Genomic DNA, 20,365 nt, shown 5'->3' with positions numbered 1-20,365 from the left:
TTTTACCCCTTGGTAGCTCATGAAGTAAAAGTGTTGGGTTCAACTCTGACAGCCTGTGGGGTGGTGAGCACAGGCATTATTTTTTAATTACGGAAAATTTCAAATGTATCCAGAAATGGAGCAAAGAGTGTCATGGCTCTGCCTAGTTGAAACCCACTATCAGCCTCGACAAGCTTCTGGACCAGGCTAGCTTCCCCAACATGCCCTCTCCCTGCACCCCCACCCCGCAATGTTTTGGAGCAAATCCCAGCCAGCATCCTCTCATTTCAGCTGTAAATATTTCAGTGGGTAGCTCAGTGTGTTTTAAAAACAAAAGCCACGAGTCTAATATCACAACTGAAAAAAGCAAACAGCTTTTCGTTAGTACCATCAGCTGTCCAACTGAAGCTCAGATTTCCCTGATAGGGATCAAGCCACTGCACTGCAGCCTGGGTGATAGAGCAAGACCCCATCTCTTAATATTTTGTTTTTATTTTATTTTAATTAAATTAATTAATTAATTAATTAATTTTTGAGATACAGTCTCACTGTGTTGCCCAGGCTGGAGTTCAGTGGTGCTATCTCGGCTCACTGTAACCTCCGCCTGCTGGGTTCAGTCGATTCTCTGGTCTCAGCCTCCTGAGTAGCTGGGATTACAGGCATGCACCATCACGCCTGGCCAATTTTTGTATTTTCAGTAGAGACGGGCTTTCACCTTGTTGGCCAGGCTGGTCTTGAACTGTTGACCTCAGGTGATCTTGCTACTGACCTCAGGTGATCTGCCTGCCTCAGCCTCCCAAAGAGCTGGGATTACAGGTATGAGCCACTGCGCCCAGCGCCATCTCTAAGTAAATAAGTAAGTAAATAAATAAGTAAATAATTTCCCTGTTGAGGTCTCATGATTGCTTTGCAGCTCTCTCTGAACCAACAGTCTAATGAGGTTGGCGTGTTATGCTTGGTGGAGTCTCTCTCCGGTCCGGACCCTGCAGGTTCTCTGCACATCATGCTTTTTGTCCTTGGTAGACCAGATCACCTGCTGGACAGTCTCTGCCCTGGACTCTGCTGAAGGTGGCCTCACATGGTCCTCGGTCACACCCTGTGCTTCCCGGTCGTGGCACGGTTGGCTGTCCCTCAGGGGACGGTCCCCCTGTTGGTGGTGCTGTGTGCTTCCGCAAGGTGGTCTCTGTTTAGTGTCACGGCTTTGAAGATTATTGCTCAGAGCCATTGTTTCATTAGAGGCTGCAGAGTGGTCTTTTTCTGCTTCCGCCATTCTTTCTCCATTTGTTAGCTGACACATTTCCAAAAACAAACTTCTCTTTGCCTGCTGTTTGACTACGCCGAGGAGTCATTCACAGATGAAGGGCAGGCTGCACACTTGGACTCCCCCGTTTTCCGGTTTTCAGAATAATGAGTTGCATTCTCTTCTGAGAGTATCCGCCAGTGAGGGCGTTGGCCCTTTGTGGTGTTTTTTGGTATTCTCATGAGATGGTGAATTTAAACATATTTGGCGTGTTCTGATCATTCTGGGTAGTATCTGGTTGGTGCTCAAACAGTTCTACGTCTGAGCCTCTTTCAGTTGGCTTTGAGAGTCCTTTTTGTCACAACCCAGTTGTCTCTGAAAGATTACTCACCTTTCGGTGTGACAAGATATCCCACATTCATCACCAGCGTTTCTTGCCCCAGTCCTGGAATTGACCATTTCTGAAGTAAAGCCCTGGTTCCTCTGGTGGAAACTGAGATTGACACACTCTGAGAATCCTGAGAATCATTGATGGCCACTGGCGAGCCGTGGTGTCTGGACCTTCTCATGGACAGGGCTTGGACCTCAGGAGTTCATACACATAATTCTGCTGGAATTTACACCCAGGACTCCTAAGTGTCTGTGTAATCTCATTGGACTTTTATTGTATCTTTCTCTTGCTGAAATCCTGGTTCTCAGCGATCATCATGAGCATGACTCATTTGTTTTGCCCCTTGATAATACACACAGTCTCAAAATCAAACACCACAGGATTACTAAACACAGTCTGTATTTGCTCCTAGTTCTTTCGTCCTTAGGGATGTCCCACTAGAAAGGTCCAGGTTATGGTGTCTGACAGTTGCTCGCAAGACTTTTTCCTTCCTTTGTGGCTGTGTTATCAAGTCAGTACGGAGGTGAGTTCATTATTTCTTTTCACCTTAGATTTCTAGAGATGGCTTTTTTTCTTTTCTTTTAAAATTTTGACATGACTTCAGACTTACAGAAAAGTTACAAAAATAATTGCAAAGAATTCTTGTATATTTTTCATCCAGTTATTCCCCAAAGGATAGTATTTTACCACATTTGTCTCTTATCTATCTATCCATCCATCAATTTATCCATCCATGGATCCATTTATCCATCCCTTTATCCATCCATCCCTTTGTGCATCCATGCATCCATCCATCCATCCATTTATCCATCCATGTATTCTTTTTTTCTGAGCTGCTCGATGGTCAGTTGCAGACACAATGCTCCTGAGTGCCAAATGCTTTTGTTGTATTTTCTAAAAGCAAGGATATTCTCTTATCTAACTACAGGGCAATTATCAAAATCAGTAAATTAACATTGATACAATACTAGTATGTGGTCTGAGACCTTATTCCCACTACACTAATATCTAGTAATGTCCTTTGTAGCAAAAGACAGTTCTGAGTCCTGAGTTGCATTAGTTTCATGCCTCTTTCATCTCCTTTCACCTGCAACAGTAGTTCTTTGTTTCCTGATACTGACGTTTTTGAAGAGCACAGGTCAGTTATTTTGCAGTCTGTCTTCAATTTGGGTTGGTCCTGTGTCCTCATGGAGAGACTCAGGTCATGCCACAGACACGATGGTGTGTTCTTAGCATCACATCGGCAGGTACTTGATGCCATTTTTTCCTGTTATGCATGGCGTAGAGAATTTTTTTTTCATTAAATTTATTCGTATAGCTATCTAAAATTGTTTCCATGGTTCCAAAGTCAAGGCGTATTCAGAGAAGTTGAGTTTCTCTCCTTGCACCCTGCCCCCATTTCCTCTCCTCCTGTGTAGATAACCAGTTTTCTTCTAATTTTACACTTTTCTTCCACTGAAATTTTTATAAACATGAGCATGTATATCGGTTCTTAGCTTCTTGCTTAGATAAATGTTAGGATGCTCACACTTTCTGCAGACTCACATTATATCCTGTAGGTCACTCCAAAATGGTACACAGAGATATCCCTGTTCCGTGTCACACCTGTCCCTGTTCCTTGTCACACCTGTCTCTGTTCCATGTCACACCTGTCCCTGTTCTGGGTTATACCTGAATGTAAATGTGCAGATGTAACATTTACCTTGCCCCTCACCAGTCAGAAGCATGGAATTGCTGAAAAGCACAGAGCTTGGCACGGGGTTGGGGGGTGTCAGTCTCCTGCGGCTGCTGTAGTAAAGGGCTGCAAACTGGGTGGCTCGGAACAGGAACACCTGTTCCTGTTCCATGTCACACCTGTCTCTGTTCTGTGTCACATCTGTCTCTGTTCTGGGTTACACCTGACCCCATTCTGGGTTACACCTAACCCCGTTCAGGGTTACACCTGTCCCTGTTCCAGATTACACTTGTCCCTGTTCCAGATTACACCTGTCCCCGTTCCACATTACACCTGTCCCTGTTCCACGTTATACCTGTCCCCACTCCAGGTTGCACCTGTCCCTGCTCCAAGTTGCATCTGTCTCCGCTCCGGGTTGCACATGTCCCCACTCCGGGTCACATCTGTCCCTGTTCTGGGTTACACCTGTGTCCACAGCATGACTGTAGCATGGCTTCATCCACTTGTCACTTGTGCCCTGTTTTTTTTTTTTTTTTTTTTTTTTTTGCTTTGTGTTTGACACAAGGTCTCATTCTATCACTCAGGCTGGAGTGCAGTAGCATGATCCTGGCTTACTGCAGCCTCGACCTCCCAGGCTCAAGCAATCCTCCCACCTCAGCCTCCTGAGTAGCAGGGACTATAGGCACATGCCACCACACCCGGTTTGTTTTTTGTATGTGGAGACAGGGTTTCACCACGTTGCCCAGGCTGATCTTGAACCCCTGGACTCAAACCATCCACCTGCCTCAGCCTCCCAAAGTTTACTACAGGTGTGAGCCACTGCGCCTGGCCTCGCTTGTTTTCTGTTGATGGATGGATATACTGTCCCCAGTGGTACAGGATGTTAGTATACAGGCAGCTCTGACCAGGCCGTCTGCACCTGGAGGATGGATGGTTGTACTGTCCCCAGTGGTACAGGATGTTAGTATACAGGCAGCTCTGACCAGGCTGCACCTGGAGGATACAGGATGAATTTATTTTTATATCCAAGCGTGATGTCTTGGGTATAGTGGGAGCTTGGTGAATGGAGGGATTAATTGCAGATTAGTTGGAGTTTGCCCAGCAGAACCATGCCTTCTCCCATTCTCACTCCCATCTCAGTCCCAGAAGGATAGAGAATGTGAGAAAGGACACTATGTAATCTGGGGACCCACAGACGTATTCCATTTGTCACTAAGCCAACCTCTGTGTGCTGCTGTGGCCGTCCCCGCCTCTCCTGACCTGCAGGAGGGAGTGCTGGCGTGGAGAGCTGCGTTCAGGAGTCAGGACTCTGGCTTCTGATTCTCGACTCAGGCACTGGTTAGCAGGTGGCTGTGAGCACTTACCCATTTGGGACCTCAGCTCCCCTACCTGTAGAACAGCTAAGCGGTCAATGTTAAAATTCCATTCAATTATCTACAGTGCTTTCTCTCGGAAAGCAGAGTATTATTCTTCACAGAGGAGAGGAAATGGCCCAAGTGTGCAGCAGCTTTCTCCGATGATTAAATACTGAAGAGTACAAATATTCCTGTAAGAAAATGACACAGCATGAAGAATGTGAAGTTGAAATGCATTTTGGCTCATGACTGAAGGCAGGAGCCTAAATTTGTTAAAGAAGCACATAAATAAATGAAAAGCATCATGCATTTTGATTTAGCGCCAAATGCATGTCGGTTGCTGGTGCTTTTTGAGCACGGTTGCCATGCATGAGCGTGCATCTGGGATGTCAGATTCTCCAGGGTGGTAAGGTGCACACGCAGCCCCTACCCAGAGCAGTGTGGTGTAAAATTTGGATTTTGGAGGGGAAGTGCTTCTGGGGACCCTTGGGGCCAGGGGGCTTCTCTTCCTGGGGCCTCTCTGGTTGCTAGGCTGTGTAGGGGAGCTCTCGTGACTGCCTTCCATCATCTTGTGTTGCTGAGGAGGGCTGCAGATGCCTCCCTGGCCACGCTGGAGGGTAGGCTGCCATGCCCTTTCGCTGGGCACGGGTGCTCTCAGAGCACCAGACACGGGTGGATTCCTGGCAGATGCACTTAGAGGGGCAGTGCCACTGATTCCTCAAGAGTGTGACTTGGAGAGAAGGCACCTTTTCCTCCTGAGCCCCTGATGCTCCCGGAAGCTCCCTTTCCTGCTCTGACATACAGGGATGAGAGTGGCTGGCCCTTACCCCATGGGAGTCTTCTCAACGAGGCTGACAGGAGGGCTGGCCAGCTGCCCCCGGAGGCCTACAGGGGCTTCCTCTGAATAGACAGCTTTAATGGAGGGGTCCTGGAGGGAAAGGGAAGTTTCTCGGTGGCTGTCCTGGGTGATTCAGAGTGAGGAAAGCCTTCCTTACCATTGAAGTCTTCTGGAAGCAGAAGGGTCTGGAGAGCTGCCAGCTGCCTGCTGGTGGGGGTGCCCATTTGAGGCCTGATGGAGACAGGCTTAGCTGTGGGGTTGACTTGAGGTCTCTGGACTTGCCCCTTTGGACCTGGGCTGTGGGTGTGGTTCTTGGCTCAGGCCGTTTAAACTCCACTCCTACAGTTTCTCTGGTGGTGAAAAGATAAACTCTGTATTAGTCCGTCTTCCTGCTGCTGATAAAGACATACCTAAGACTGAGCACTTTACAAAAGAAACAGGTTTAATGGACTTAAAAGTTTCACATGGCTGGGGAGGCCTCACAATCATGGCAGAGGTCAAGGAGGAGCAAGTCACGTCTTACATGGATGGCAGCAGGCAAAGAGAGAGCTTGTATGGGGAACCCCACCCCCCTTCTAAAACCGTCAGGTCTCATGAGACTCATTCACTGTCACAAGAACAGCACAGGAGAGACCTGCCCTGTGTTTCGGTTACTTCCCATTGAGTCCCTCCCACAACACGTGGGAATTCAAGATGAGATTTGGGTGGGGACACAGCTAAACCATATCACACTTCCAGGGCAGGCACTGGGTTGGCTGGTTCTGCCCTAGTGGCATGTTTAATAAGTGACGACTGTGAGCAGGTGACCCAGACCTACAGAAGGGAACAGATAAGCAGAAGATGAAGGCAGGTAGCACTGATTACAGTGGCGTGTCTGTGTTATATGGAATTTCCCCAGGAAAATGAAATTGGCCCACAGTCCCTGTTTCTCCATCACTTCCATTGCCTCATGAACATCTGTCTGCTCTTTAATTACACGTTGTGGATGTTTGGCCCTGGGATCCCTCCTTGCCCAGGACAGATCTTTGAGCACAGAGGTGAGCTGACCCCACCACTCCAGGTTCCTGGCCTGTCTCATCCCTGGAGCTCACACCTCAGAGGAGAAGCCGCTGATCCTGCCAGCAGGGGGCCTCCTCCCTGCTGCCCCCAGGGGCTGGGGTGAAGTCAGAGAGGGAGCCTGAACACGCCTGCCTGTGTGTTATGTGATGGCTGCACGTCCTGGACCCAGCATTGTCATCTGACAGGTGCTTTGGACGATGCCAGAGTTGAATTCCGAAGTGTTAAGTTGGGACCCACTGCCCATCTCTGTGACCTCTCTAGTCAGCTGTGTCCTGCCCTGCTGAACGCATCCCAGCTCCCTGGCCTCACAGCTGAGGTCCTGTGTGCCGTGGGTGAGACATCCCCCGGGCCAGCATGGCTTCCCATCCTCTGCACCTCATCTGTAGGTAGTGGCACATGGAGAGTACTGGTGCAGCACTTGGCGTGTCCTGATGTCCCAGCTCTGTCAGGGGGCCCTTATTTGTCACATCCATCTCCGCTACCAACTGGACTCATATGGGTGGGAGTAAAGGTAGCTGCCAGCTTCTCTGTGGTACCCAAGGGCTTGGGCCCAGAGCCTATGTACTAGCAGCTAATGGATGCTCAGTACATATCTGTATGTATGTATACACGGATGGATGGATGGGTGTGGGTGAGTGGATAGGTAGATGGGTGGACAAGTGGGTGGGTGGGTGGATGGATGCATTGCTGGATAGATGGGTGGGTGGATGGATGAACGGACAGGTAAGTGGATGAGTGGATGGATGGACATGTTGGTAGCTGGATGGGTGACTGGATGGATGGATCAATGAGTAGGCAAATGAATAGGTAGATTAGGTAAATGGATGGTTAAATGATGGATGGGTGGGTAGATGAACAGACAAGTGAGTGGATAGATGGATGGGTGAGTGGATGGATGGATGGATGGGTGAGTGGATGGATGGATGGGTGAATGGGAGAAGGGATGGTGGATGAATGGGTGAGTGGATGGATAGATGGATGGGTGAGTGGATAGATGTATGGATGGATGGGTGAGTGGATGGATGGGTGAGTGGATAGATGGATAGATGGGTGAGTGGATGTATGGATGGATGGGTGAGTGGATGTATGGATGGATGGATGGGTGAGTGGATGGATGGGTGAGTGGATAAATGGATGGATGGATGGGTGTGTTATGTGATGGCTGACAGAGTGGATGGATGGGTGAGTGGATGGATGGATGGATGAATGAGTGGATGGATGGATGGGTGAGTGGATAGATGGATGGATGGATGGGTGAGTGGATGTATAGATGGATGGGTGAGTGGATAGATGGTTGGATGGGTGAGTGGATGTATGGATGGATGGGTGAGTGGATAGATGGATAGATGGGTGAGTGGATGTATGGATGGATGGATGGGTGAGTGGATGGATGGGTGAGTGGATAAATGGATGGATGGATGAGTATGTTATGTGATGGCTGACAGAGTGGATGGATGGGTGAGTGGATGTATGGATGGATGAATGAGTGGATAGATGGATGGATGGGTGAGTGGATAGATGGATGGTTGGATGGGTGAGTGGATGTATGGATGGATGGGTGAGTGGATATATGGATGGATGGGTGAGTGGATATATGGATGGATGGGTGAGTAGATAGATGGATGGGTGAGTGGATGTATGGATAGATGGGTGAGTGGATGTATGGATAGATGGGTGAGTGGATGTATGGATGGATGGGTGAGTGGATAGATGGATGGATGGGTGAGTGGATGGATGGATGGGGGTGAATGGGAGAAGGGATGGTGGATGGATGGGTGAGTGGATATGTGGGTGGATGGATGTGTGGGTGGATGGATGAGTGGGTGGATGGATGGGTGGGCAGGTGGATGGGTGATTGGATAGATGGATGGATCAATGAGAAGGCAAACGAATGTGTAGATTAGGTAGATGGGTGGGTAAATAATAGATGAATGGATGGATGGGTGGATGAACAGACAGGTGAGTGGATGGACGAACAAACAGATGGATGGATGGGTAGACAAATGGACTAATAGGCTGTTTCCTCCACTAGGCATGTCGTTTTGCACATCCTTTAAGGCCCCACTGGCCACCTCCCAGGGCTCCAGGTGCACCTCCTTGCTCCCATCCTGTCTGGTGTTTGGTCCCAGGCACGGTTTTGTCTGTGCCACCTTTGCTTCCTAGTGCCTTGGGGCCTAGTGCCACCAGCTGGAAGTGGAGTTGGGGAGTGTCCCTGATTGCCCCCAGCCCACACTCAGCAGGGAGCAGGTGCTTGGCAGAGAGCCTGTTGCTGTGGGAAGGGCCCGGGGGCCCGGAGGGTTTGGCTGCTGGGTGCCGAGCGCTTGGTTGGAAAGGGAGGTTGCGGGGGCGGGGACGGCACGTGCTGTGGAGCACACACGTCTCCTGCTCCATGCTGGGCCAGAGCCCCAGAGTCCAGCCCACAGGCTGTCAGATGCCGCATGCCTCTCACGGGGAGAGGCAGGCATCGGTTCCTGAAAACCAGCTGCTCTGGGTGAAAACCCTGGCTGGGATCCTAGTTCTTCTTCTTTTACGTGGTAAAAATGTCGGTACATTATTTGTCTACCTTAGATCCTGCACTAGTGTCCTGAAATGTACCTAAAACGGTGGTCAGCCAGCTCTGTACGCAGCAGCCTACGTACGGCGTTAGGATGTGACGTGCTTGGAAGGTTGCTGCTTCCTGGTTACCAGCCAAGACAGTGTTGACAGTTAGTTCATCGTTCAGTAAAAGTTCCCTCTGCGCATAGCGGTAGATGACACAGCAATAAATAAACGTTAGGGAGAAAATGCAGGCAAACATCAGAATAAAAGCAAGCATTTCTTGGAATTATCTGTTTTCCCCTAGCAGGGAGGGACACGGGAGGAAGGGGTTGAAGGGGCCGTCTCTGTGCTGATGACTGAAGGTGAAGCCGTAGGCTGGGCTCTGCAGTGTAACTTAACAGCCTGGTGATTCAGTGGAGGGCATGCCTGTCTTCTAGAAAGTTCCTGTGGTGATGGCAGGAGGGCTGAATTGGGCTGGGAGAGTTCAGGTGAGAGTCTGAAGAGTCTGAAGTTAGAGGTGGCCGGGTGGGGCCTCTGGGTGTGCTGGCCTCCGCCTGGCCAGGAGCAGCTTTCTGGGTAGATTCTGAGTTCGTGCCCCTGGCCTGGTGGGATGGAGTTTTATTTAAAGATTATCACTTGATTTTTATTTTTGGGTGAGACTGGGCCTGTGGAATCAGTCGTGTGCCAAGAGTACTCCTGCCTGAGAGATCTACTTTTACGGGTTTAAAAATAGCCGCAGAGCTGCTTTCCTTCCTCCCAGTAACTTCCCTGTGGGCTGGGCGTCGAGGCTGGGTGGAGGGCCGGGCCTTAGCCTCGCCGCCTGGGCCTGCGTGGGCCTGAGCCGACGCGTCTCCTTTGCCTCCCCTTGAGTCAGAGTGGCCATTCACTCATCAGAGAATGTTCTGGGGGCTGCCCTGGAGTGTCCAGTCAGGTGGCCGTCCCTGCCCTTCTGCTTCCAGGCCCTGGGGAGGCCTGAAGGCTGGAGCGGGTGGGTGCACAGCCAGCCTGGCTGTGCCGGGACTTCCTTTAGCCTCTGTGGGAGATCTCTGTGTGCGTTATGTCGCTACCCCAGGCTCTTCTCCTGTCTCAGGAGCTCCTTGTCTGTGTCTGATGCTGCTTAGTTCCTTGAAGAACAGGGGACAGTGCCATCTGGATATGGGTGGGGCTGCCTGCTGCCTGCAGGACCAGAGTCGCTCTTCCTTCTGAGCATCCCTAAACCTCACGCTAGAGCTTGACCCCCGGCTGCAAGACGCCTGAGGGTCTGAGGGTCCCTCTGGGCACACAGTGCCCCCTGGGCCTCCTTCCATCTCTCCCTGGCCCCGACATATTTTGCTGCCCGACAGGTCTTATGATGGGTTGGGATGGGGGCAGGGCCCGGCCCATCGGGTAGCCATCCTGGTGTCCCTGTGTGCCATGCACCCAGGCCACCTTGTGTTCCTTCCTGACAATGAGATGGCCGACATGCTTTCTGGGGCATCTGGGGAGCAGAGCCCTGGATGAGAACCCATGAGGCAAGGACAGATTTCTCTTTTCTCAGGTGCTCCCTTGGAACTTGGGTTCTAGGGGTCCGACTCACTCCTTAGGCAGGCATTTTGGGCCTCTGGCCTCCTGCTGGCTTCCTTCCCATCCTGTGGCTGCTGTGGCAAGTTCTGCTATGTGCTCAGCCCGTCTCAGCCATCACTTGGCCCTGGAAGAGGCACAGCTTGCTGGGCTGGAAACAGTACCACGGGATCCACAGAAGCCGTGGCCTCTGATGTGGTGGCTGCTCTGCCCCTGTAGGGCCATGACTTTGTGGCCTGATGCCCTGGGCCACGGGCTCCTACCCCTGGGTCTCCACCTGTGACTTGGCCCCCGGCACGTATGGTGTCACGCGCACCCAGGGAAGCCTCCCATCCCCGTGCGGTGCGTGTGGCTGCCTCCTGGACTCTGCGCACACATGTATTGCACGTCTGTGCCTGAGACAGGTGCAGGGGCTCTCGGGAGAGCAGGTGCCCCGTGCTGCTGTTAAGATGTGCTGTGGCATGTCACGTGTTCCTGGGGTGCATGGATGACTCTGGCACATCCCCTCTGTCAGTGTTGTTCTCTGTGGGGCTTTAGAGAGACTCACCGTGCACTTTTCTGGTGGGGCCGCTAAAGTGGTGGCACTTGGGAATCCTGCTTCAGGTGCCTTTGGGGGCACAGCTGGAGGTGTCTCTCTCCTCCTCACCTCCTCAAGGAGGCACAGTCCCCTCAGCCTTGCTCTCCTCGGAGAGCATGGCGAGTCAGCCTGTCCCAGCTTCCGGCAGAGCCAAGAGGCTTCCCACCTGTGCCCAGTGTCATTGCTGCCTCGAGGAGGTGGGGAAGAGAAAGAGCTAGGGGCCACTGGGGACCCTTCACTCCTGGAGGGCTCGTGGACCCACCAGAGGAGGGCTTCCGGTGGTGGTGTGACCCAGGGACTGCCAGGGGCAGGAAAGTCCATGCCAGGTGGAAGGAAGAGGGCCCTCCCAGCCTGCCTGGGCACTGGGTCTCCTTCACCTGACACGATTGTCTCGAAGGAGAGTGTTGTTGGCACAATCATGGCCCCACAGAGCATCCGTGTTCCCCAAGCCTGCGCGTGTGGCCTCCTGTGGCAGAAGGGACCTTGTAGTTGAGGATGAGTCACAGCCCTGAAGTGGACATGGTCCTGGATTATCCGGGGTCACACAATCACAAGGGTCCTGAGAAGGAGGTGGCAGGAAGGTCAGAGGTGGCCATGTGATGGTGGGGTCAGAGGTCACAGTGATGTTGTTGCTCCCTAGGGGCCATGAGCCAAGGAGTGCAGGGGCCCTGGGGAGCTGGAAAAGCAGGAAATGGGTCTTTGGGGATCTGGCGACCTAGGGAGACCCACGTTAGACTTCTGACACCAGAACTGTAAGAGATCGAGTTTGTGTTGTTTTAAGCTGCTGTGGTGGTGATTTTTCACAACAGCCATGGGAAACAAGTGCAGAGGTCACCAAGGGGCTCCGTGGCCTGCCGTGGATGTGGCCTCGCCCCCACCCCACCCCGCAGGACATCTCAGGCCCTGATCTGCGGGGCAGGGAGGTCTGTGGATACGGGTGGCCCAGGGTCCTCGGTGTCTGTGGGTAGCTCGGGGCATGATGAGGCCCACGCCGGAGGCCAAGGGACCCAGAACCTTGGCAGCCACTGCAGATTTTTGGGGCATATATGAGAGGACTCTGCTGCGTGAACGCCTAGCTCAGGAAATCGGCCCTCCTGTTTCTTTTCTTACTCGGAGAAGAGAAAGAAAAATTGATGATGGGGGATTTGCACCGCCTTTGTCCTGTGGAAAGATACAGCTGTGCTCGGCACACTGCAGTTGACCTGAATGTGTCACCGCTGGGCGGGAGGCAGGCCTGTGAGATGGCATCATGGGGCGTGTGGTCATCATTCCCGTCTCGGGAGAGACAGCAGCTTGGCCTCGCTGGGAGCCATTTGCTCAGAGATAGGAAGAGCTCACGAGAGATAAACGCTCCAAAGCTGTAGCTGGTTTTGTTTACTTAGTTGTCCTCGTATTGGCAGGAGTGACACTGGGCACAGGTGGGAAGCCTCTTGGCTCTGCCGGAAGCTGAGACGGGCTGACTCGCCCCACTGTCCAAGGAGCCCCGTCCGCAAGGCTGAGGGAACCATGCTGCCAGCCGACTGGGGAGCCAGGCGTCACCGGGCTCTGAGCAGCGAGGATGGTGGGGCTCTGGTGTTCACACCCAGGAGGTTCCAGAGTGGAAAGAGGGGCGGCTACCTGAGGCCCCGTGACCTCTGAACCCAGGCTTGTGACACGACAGGCACGACACGCCACGCCGGGCTCCAAGAGGGCTCCGTGTCCACCTCCATGGCATCCATCCCTGGGCTGGGACTGGCCCCCTTGGACCAGGCTTTGACCACTGCTCTGCCGCGTGGTGGAACCTGGCCCGCGACTGCCGCCCTGTCACGGTTTAGTGACTCCAGGAAGGGGTGTGGGGGCAGCCCCATTTAGGAAAATGTGGTTTCCTGTTACCCATGCAGGGAGGGCCCCGAGTGCCTCTCTGACCTATGGATGGAGAGGCATGTGGGCAAAGGCCAAGACCAGAGGAGGCGGTGTGTGGGTGCCAAGAGTGAACCCGGGAAAGTACCAGAGCCCCCCGGCCTTGGCCTGCTCCACCCAAGAGCCCAGCCGGGAGCGAGGCTGCCCACTGTGATGCATCTTACCTCTGTGTTCCCACGAGATAAAGTCACTGCCACAACATGAAGACAGAGGCATGAGAAGCCACCGCCCCATGGCTGTCTCTGAACCCTTCTCAGCTGGCTCTGAATTCGGAACTGAGCCAGGTGGACGCTCCCCTTTGGGGAGAAACACTGCAGACGAGACGCTTAGTTCCCTCCTTTGTTTATCCAGCGACCCTTGATTCAGCCCCTTCTGTTTGCCAGATACACCGAGGGAGGGGCAGCAGGCTGAGAACTGGGTCCCGTGGAGGTGGCTGGGCGGGGGTGGGAGGGCGGCATCCATCTCAGATGGGCCAAGATGCCCAGGCTCTCCTGGGTGCTGGTGGGTGGTGACCCCTGTTGGAGGAAGGGTCCCCAGGCTCTTCCTGCCTTGGGGCATGGACCTACCCACCAAGGGGTCCAGGGCCAGGCTGGGGCCAGCCCGGGCCCACGCAGTGGTGGAACCTGGCCACATCGGCGGGTTGGGGACCTGGGTCCCTGGAGAAATGTCGCCGCGCCAGGGCCAGACGCTTCTCCTCAGGACTGAGGGGAGGGGGGCTCTGGAGAGAACCAGCCTGATGAGACCAGGCAGATCGCGGGGACAGGCCCAGTGCCCCTCCGGGCCCCACGGGGAAGGTCTTCTCCAGGTGGGCTAAGCTGCCCTGGGGGTTCGGGATTCCAGGATGCTGAAGGATGTGGAAACCATGCTTGGAGAAGGGCCAGTCCCAGTAGGCGGGGGAGCAAGGCAGAGCTCCAGACACCCACACTGAGCAAATGCATCCTGGCCCTTGGCAAATCCGAATCTTTTCTCACTGGTCAGTAACAGCGTCCAGTGAGCCGCCAGCGCCCCCAGTGGGGGTGGGGCCGGTGAGATGCAGGCACCTGTCTGTCTCTTCCCTCTTGGGTACTGTGAGCCTGTGGCTGCCAGGCAGGAAGGTTGACTGACTTTTGGCTTCTGGGTTTACTGACCCCAGACCACCTGAGGCTGCTCCAGGCCTGGGCACAGCCCCCTGCTGTTTCTGCATGGCTGCTCCTGGACATTGGCGTGGGATTAGGGTCTGAGGCTGTCATACTGCCCTTGACCTCAATTTTGGAGTCTTAGGCCTGGCCCTGTGGCCCCAAGTTATGTGGTGAGGTGTCCAGGACAGGAAAGGAAGCTACTGGGGTCAGGACAGTGGGGGTAGAGCAAGGGCTTCAGACTTGCCCTCAGGTGACCCAGCACCCTTGCTTTTAGGAGGAGGCAGGGATGGGACAGAGGAAGCGGAAGAGAGGCAGAGTCCCCTGTCTCTCCTCTCTCTTCAAGTGGCGAAAGTGTCGACTTCCAGAGGTTGCCTGCACTCCCTGGCTCCTGGCCCCTTCCATCTTCAGTCTTCCAGTCTCTCCGACCTCTGGCCTCTGACCCTGCCTCCTCCCTCTGTCTGGATGCTCTTTTCCTGGGTCTGTGGGAACGCGATGTGTTCCCTCCAGGTCTGACTTAGACCTCACCTTTTCTGAGGCTTACCTGCAGCAGCCCTGTGTCCGGCCTGCCCTGTGCTCTTCTCAGGCTCCTTGGCCAGCTTGAGCTGTGGGCTGTCCCCCTGGCCCAGGGCCTTTGCTGTGCCGCTGATGTGTCTCAGAACCTCGCCCAGCTCACGGAGGCGCCGGGTGGGTATGGTGGGCATCCTCTCCACAGGTGTCCTTGGCATGGCGGCACTTGGTGAAATGGCTTTCGTGTTCTGTGTCCAACGTGATGAAGGACAGTGAGGAAATTCCCACCCTTGCTTCACCCAGCTCTTGCCTCAGTCATGTAAGAGGAGCCCCGTTAATAGTTCCTGCCCAGGAGGAAGGGCTGGGTGGGGCCCAGCGCACACCCTGCCGTGTGAACGCCCCGCACCCTGGAGGAAGATCAGGCGCTCAGGTCCGCTCACAGAGCAGAGACCCCTCTGCTGTTTCTGAGTCAGGCACCCCTGCCCCAGCGTCCTAGAGTCAGAGGGCCTGCGTGGACATGAGCGATGGTCACCTGGCCATTCTCTTCCCCACAGAGGAGGAGCTCCGGAAGCTTCGAGAAGAAACCAACGCAGAGATGCTGCGGCAGGAGCTGGACCGGGAGCGGCAGCGGCGGTTGGAGCTGGAACAGAAGGTGCAGGAGGTGCTGAAGGCCAGGTACCGCAGCCTCCTCAATCCCCCACCTCCCCTCCAGCCTCTGCCGTACCCAGAGCATCCCAGCAGCGTCACCCTTAGCCCTGGAGAGGCCTGGGGTGAGGGTGGGCCCGGCTCTGACTGCCCAGGGATAGGTCCTGCCTGTGCTCCAGTGGTCTGGAAAAAGGGGACCCTGGGGCAGGTGCTCCTGCCAGCCCCAGGCCTGGGGCCAGGCCGACTGAAGAGAGGCATGGCATGGGGCCTGCAGAGCCCTAGAGACACCTCCTGGCCTGCAGGTGACCCATTCTGTGCATCCTGCTCCAGTGCCCCACCATGGGGACCGGCCCAGCCTCTTAGGATCTTCCCAGGACCTGCCCTCCCAGCGCTGCCTGTGTGTGCTCCCATGTTCCCTGTCTGCCCCAGCCGCACGGCAGCCTCTCAGGGTGCCCTGTGGCCCCCGCTCCCCCATCCTAGCAGGATCACATCCTGGAGTGCCAGTGCTGCCCCTGCTCCTAGAGGGCCCGTTCACAGCTGACATCTTTGTCCTTGGTGGTGGGTCCCATACGGAACCCCTGAGTACTCACAGCCTCCTTCCTCACCCTGCCCTGTGTCTCACGGTGCTACCAGCAGGAAGCAGGGCACCAAGGGCCCCAGCGCAAGTTACAAAGCCAGTGCCCTCCTGTTGCACTACCACCACGGGGCTCGGTGTCCTTCAGCACAAGTTTAAACTGGTGCCTGGTGGATAAGGCCAGGGAGCTCCGGCTACTCACCTCTGGCTCCCAGGCCTTCCACTCAGCCTCCAGTCCAGCAGCCTCCTGCCTCGGCCTCTCCCTCAGCCTCCACGATCTCAGCCTCCCCCCTCAGTTTCCACCCAGCCTCCTCACCAACATCTAGTTCTTCAACCTCCCTCCTCAGACTCCACTCCTTCAGCCTCCTCCCTCAGGTTCTACCCAGCCTCCACTCTCAGCCTCCCTCCAGCCTTCACTCAACCTCCCCTTACCTTCCCACTCAGACTCCCCCTGTATCTTCCACCTTAGCCTCCCCCACAACCCCCACCTCCAGCCTCCCACCACCACTGACCACACCTTTGTCCATGGCCCCCATGACCTTCACCCTGGCTAAGCACTGACTGCCCACTCTGAGGGCTCCAGGGGCCAAGTACTATTGTTAAGACTCCAAGTGTTGCAGCTTAGCTGGCCGGGAGGAAGCGGCTCCCTTCAACACCCTCAGGTTTAGTGTGTGAGAAGCCCGCCTCCTGCAGGTCAGCATGATTTGCGGAGTGCCCTGGAGGGGGTCATGTGGGGGATCCAGCTCGGGTGGGGGAGGGAGTGGCCTCACTTTCCTGTTCCGCCCTGGCAGAACCTCCCAGACCAGAAGTGGGTGCATGGGCCCCGGTAGGCACTGTACCTGATGCTGAACCTTCTGTGAAAATCCACAGAAGCTCAAGGCTCAAATGACATTGAATTATGTAGAGGTGTGACAGAGACCTGACCCAGGGACAGGTGTGGTCCCCAGGCATATGACCTCATTGCCATCCCCACCATGGGATGCTGCTTCTCCCCCGCTGGCTAAGGTGGCCTGAGGCTGACCCCTCGGCCCTGCTCCCTGTGTTCTGCTTCCCGTCCTCTCGCCCCCACCAGTCCCACTCCAGGGTCTGGTCCTCATCTTTTACCAAAGCCTCTTGGTGGCAGCTGTGCCCAGCCTGGGTCAGCTGTGAGGACGCAGGGAGCCCCCTCTCGCCCAGTCTTGGCCTTGGGAATACGTGGGGAGGGGACAGTAAAGGAAGATGCAGGCTATGACCCAGGAAATGGAAGCTGAAACTCCCGGAAGCATGAAGGGCCCTCCCCTGCTTTACATGGGGGCGGCACTTAGAAGGGGTGAAGGAAGAGCAGTCCCAGGCAGAGTGACCTCTTTCCTTGTCATCCTGCTGCAGATCTGGGGTGGGTCTGGGTGACTGTGGTCTGTCCAGGGTGGGTAGGTGTGTGAGAGCACATGCAAACACGCAGACACGTGTGTGCACACACCGCACACATGCACACACACCACAGGCTCTGAAGCTGCAGGATTAAAGCACAGCAGTTGTGTTTATGCAAACTTCTACTTTGGATTTTAAGAAAATTCTGTCACCTTGGTTTAAGGCTACTTGTTAGCGGGCAGAGTTTCTCTCCACTGTGGATCCAAAGCCCCCTGAAAACCTCGCGGTCTGCTTACCTGGCCCCGCCCTGTGCTCCGCCCTCTGTTGTCTTCTCAGGGTTCACTCCTCCCCCAGCTTCCTCCCTCCCTCTCCCCCCACCAGGAGCCTGAGTTAGGAAGGTCAGGGGTGACCACACAGCACTCGGCCTGGTTCTGTGCTGCACCTGCTCACAGACCTTGGCTGGAGCGGCTGGGTGTGGGACAGAAGCAGACCCTGGTGGCCGTCTAGTGCCCCTGCTCAGCCCAGCAGGTCTTGGAGTAGGCTGAGCTAGGAACTGGGCACAGGCCGCTGGCAGGCAGCACCCAGCCTGTGGCCTGCACGGTGCCTAATAAATACATGTGTGTTGATCAGTATCTTCTCATTAGCAGACGTGTTGGTGATATGATGGTATTCTGAGCTTGATGATAAGCAACTGGGCTAAAGTGAATAGAAAAGAAAAGTGCTGAGAGCCACTGTGTGGTTGTTTAGCAACAAAATGTGTGCCTGTTAGGAAGGCAACTCTGTGCTTGCCTGGCTATGCTTGGAACCCGTGTTTGAGCAGTGGGGACTCCGGAGGCAGCCCCACTGTCCCTGAGCGCTCCTGGGCGGTGTGCAGTCACAAGGGCCCCAGAGGTTCACGCAGCCTGACCGTGCATGGAGTTTTGAACTAACAGACCTCTTGTCTCTTCTCCCTCTGCTTTCTAAGAACCGAGGAGCAGACGGCTCAGCAGCCCCCAAAAGGGCAGGCCCAGGCCAACAATGGAGCAGGTACGCCCTGGCGGGCGGGCGGGCAGGTGCGCGTCACCTGCTGGTTCTGCAGGCCCTCAGCAGTGGGCGGGCAGCAGGTGCTGGTTCTGTGCCCGGGCACCCGCTGGCATCCGGGAGTCTCCTCCCGTCGGAACTGGGTTAGTGTCTCTCATGCGAGTGGTGAGTCATCGTAGTCGTCATTGCAAGTTTCCAGTCACTCAACCAAATCGTGACGGTGTGTTCTTCGGGGAATACGCACATTCGCTGTTTCAGCCTTGCCCCGTGGAACAGCAGTGTGAGAGCCACGCTGGTCACTGCCGCTGCCCTGGCGGCCTTCCCGAAGGGGACCAAGTGGGCAGTGGGGCCGTGGTGGCTTGCGAGTGCGGAGTGGGAGACTGTGTGCCCTGTTTCTTCCCCTCGTCCTCCATCCTTGAGCGCCTGTTCTTTTTCTTACCCCTCGCCTGCAGGCAGCCGGCACAGTTCCCGCACCTGGGGGTCGGCAAATTCCAGTACCCGCCTGGCCTCACAGGTTTAAACGGTTACATTTCATGACTCGAGAACATTGTATAAACCTGAAATTTCAGTAAATAAAGTTCATGGGAACAGAGCCGGCCGGTTCGCTCATGGCTGGGATGAGTTTGCCAGCCCCTCCTGCACCCTCCCCTTAAAAACTCTGCCAGGCTGCCGTGGGGGCAGGAAGAAGCCCCAGGAGCCTACCCTGGCCCCACCCTCCCTGCCGAGGTGGCCTCAGGGTACACAGACCTCAGTCCCCTCGACCTGTGGCTCTTGAGCCACTGCCCTGAGACTGCAGCCCCCTGGGTATGGGGACCGCCAGCCCTCTGGTCCCAGGGCCCAAATTGTGGCAAGGCAGCACCTGCTGTGGGCAGCTCCTCCTTGGCCTTCTGACGGGAGGGACTGGTCTGCTTCCCTGAGCCCCCATTCCAAAGGATTCTTCTGTTTCCACGATGGAGGTCACTTTCTAGAGGTCTTAGCTTTTGGTGAACAGTGCCGGTCATCAGCACGACATCCCTGTGCGCTCACCCTAGGTTGGCTGTGCTCGCCAGGCACCCCCAGCCCAGGACACAGCCACCCACCGCAGCATCCATTGACTGACGCTCCGGATATGCAGGGCCAGGGCAGTGACCCCTCCAGCCGCTTCCTGACAGCCCAGAGGTGGAAAGGGGGTTTGATGCAGACTGCTGAGGGGTCCAGCCGCAGCCTGGACAGATGGGCTGCCCACTGACGAGAGCCCAGGGCGGGCAGAGAGCTGGGGACAGGGCATGAAAAGCACTGAGACCCACCCGCCAATGAGGTCTTCATGGCCAGAGCAGCTCTGCTCTGTGCTGATTGGTTTGTACGTCGTGTCTTCAGAGGACCGAGCCTTCAAAGTCCCTTGTACAAGGACCCTTCATTTCCCTGTCCCACCCCCTGAGTGTTCCCTGTGTCTCACCGAGCCGCTGCCCCCTGCAGAGCGCCGGAGCCAGGGTCTATCCTCGCGCCTGCAGAAGTGGTTCTATGAGAGGTTTGGGGAGTACGTGGAGGACTTCCGGTTCCAGCCCGAGGAAAACACCGTGGAGACGGAGGAGCCCCTCAGCGCCCGCAGGTGGGGGTCGCCGAACCTGGGCTGCCTGTGCCTTTGGGGCCGCGGTACCTGGCTGAAGCTTCAGTGGGTGGGCCAGCCTTTGTCACCATAGGCCAAAGCTGTCTGTGAGAGCTCGTGGCACAGCTGTCTGTTGTGCCCAGCCTTCTGGGGGCCATGCCTGGCAGGGGCCCACGAGGCCCACTTAGGGGCAGCAGAGCTGTTTACGTTTACTCTGCTCTCAGCTGTGGCTTGTGACAGTTGTATAGGGATGGGGTCGGGGGGCTCTGCCCACTACCTGGGGCCTTCCTTGGCTCATGAGCCTGATCAGTAAACCTTGGCTCCCCTGCCAGGCACTGTCATAGGCCCTGGGGGTCCCAGGGGAGCCAGGCTAGCAAAGGCCTTGCCCTTGAGATCTTCTGTTCTGGGGACTCAGGTGGGAGACGAGGGGACAATTTCATTGGCGAGTTGCCCCCGCC

General features: G+C 55.3%; 1 protein-coding gene across 2 annotated transcripts in view; it reads left to right on the top strand.

The window, feature by feature from the left end:
* Positions 1 to 20,365, top strand: part of GRAMD4 (GRAM domain containing 4) — an 84,886-nt gene that overhangs the window by 48,966 nt on the left and 15,555 nt on the right. For both annotated transcript variants that reach the window (XM_021668660.2, XM_064368234.1), the window contains exons 4-6: positions 15,291 to 15,411; positions 18,267 to 18,328; positions 19,778 to 19,910. In XM_021668660.2, the coding sequence (XP_021524335.1) occupies positions 15,291 to 15,411; positions 18,267 to 18,328; positions 19,778 to 19,910 (316 nt within the window). The remainder of the gene's footprint in view (positions 1 to 15,290; positions 15,412 to 18,266; positions 18,329 to 19,777; positions 19,911 to 20,365) is intronic.

The sequence above is a fragment of the Aotus nancymaae genome, unplaced genomic scaffold, assembly GCF_030222135.1.
Source record: "Aotus nancymaae isolate 86718 unplaced genomic scaffold, 86718_ANA_hifiasm-v0.15.2.pri h1tg000076l, whole genome shotgun sequence".
Classification (NCBI taxonomy): Eukaryota; Metazoa; Chordata; class Mammalia; order Primates; family Aotidae; genus Aotus; species Aotus nancymaae.
The sequence above is the reverse complement of the archived record's forward strand: the minus strand, read 5'-3'. Positions and strand labels throughout refer to the sequence as shown.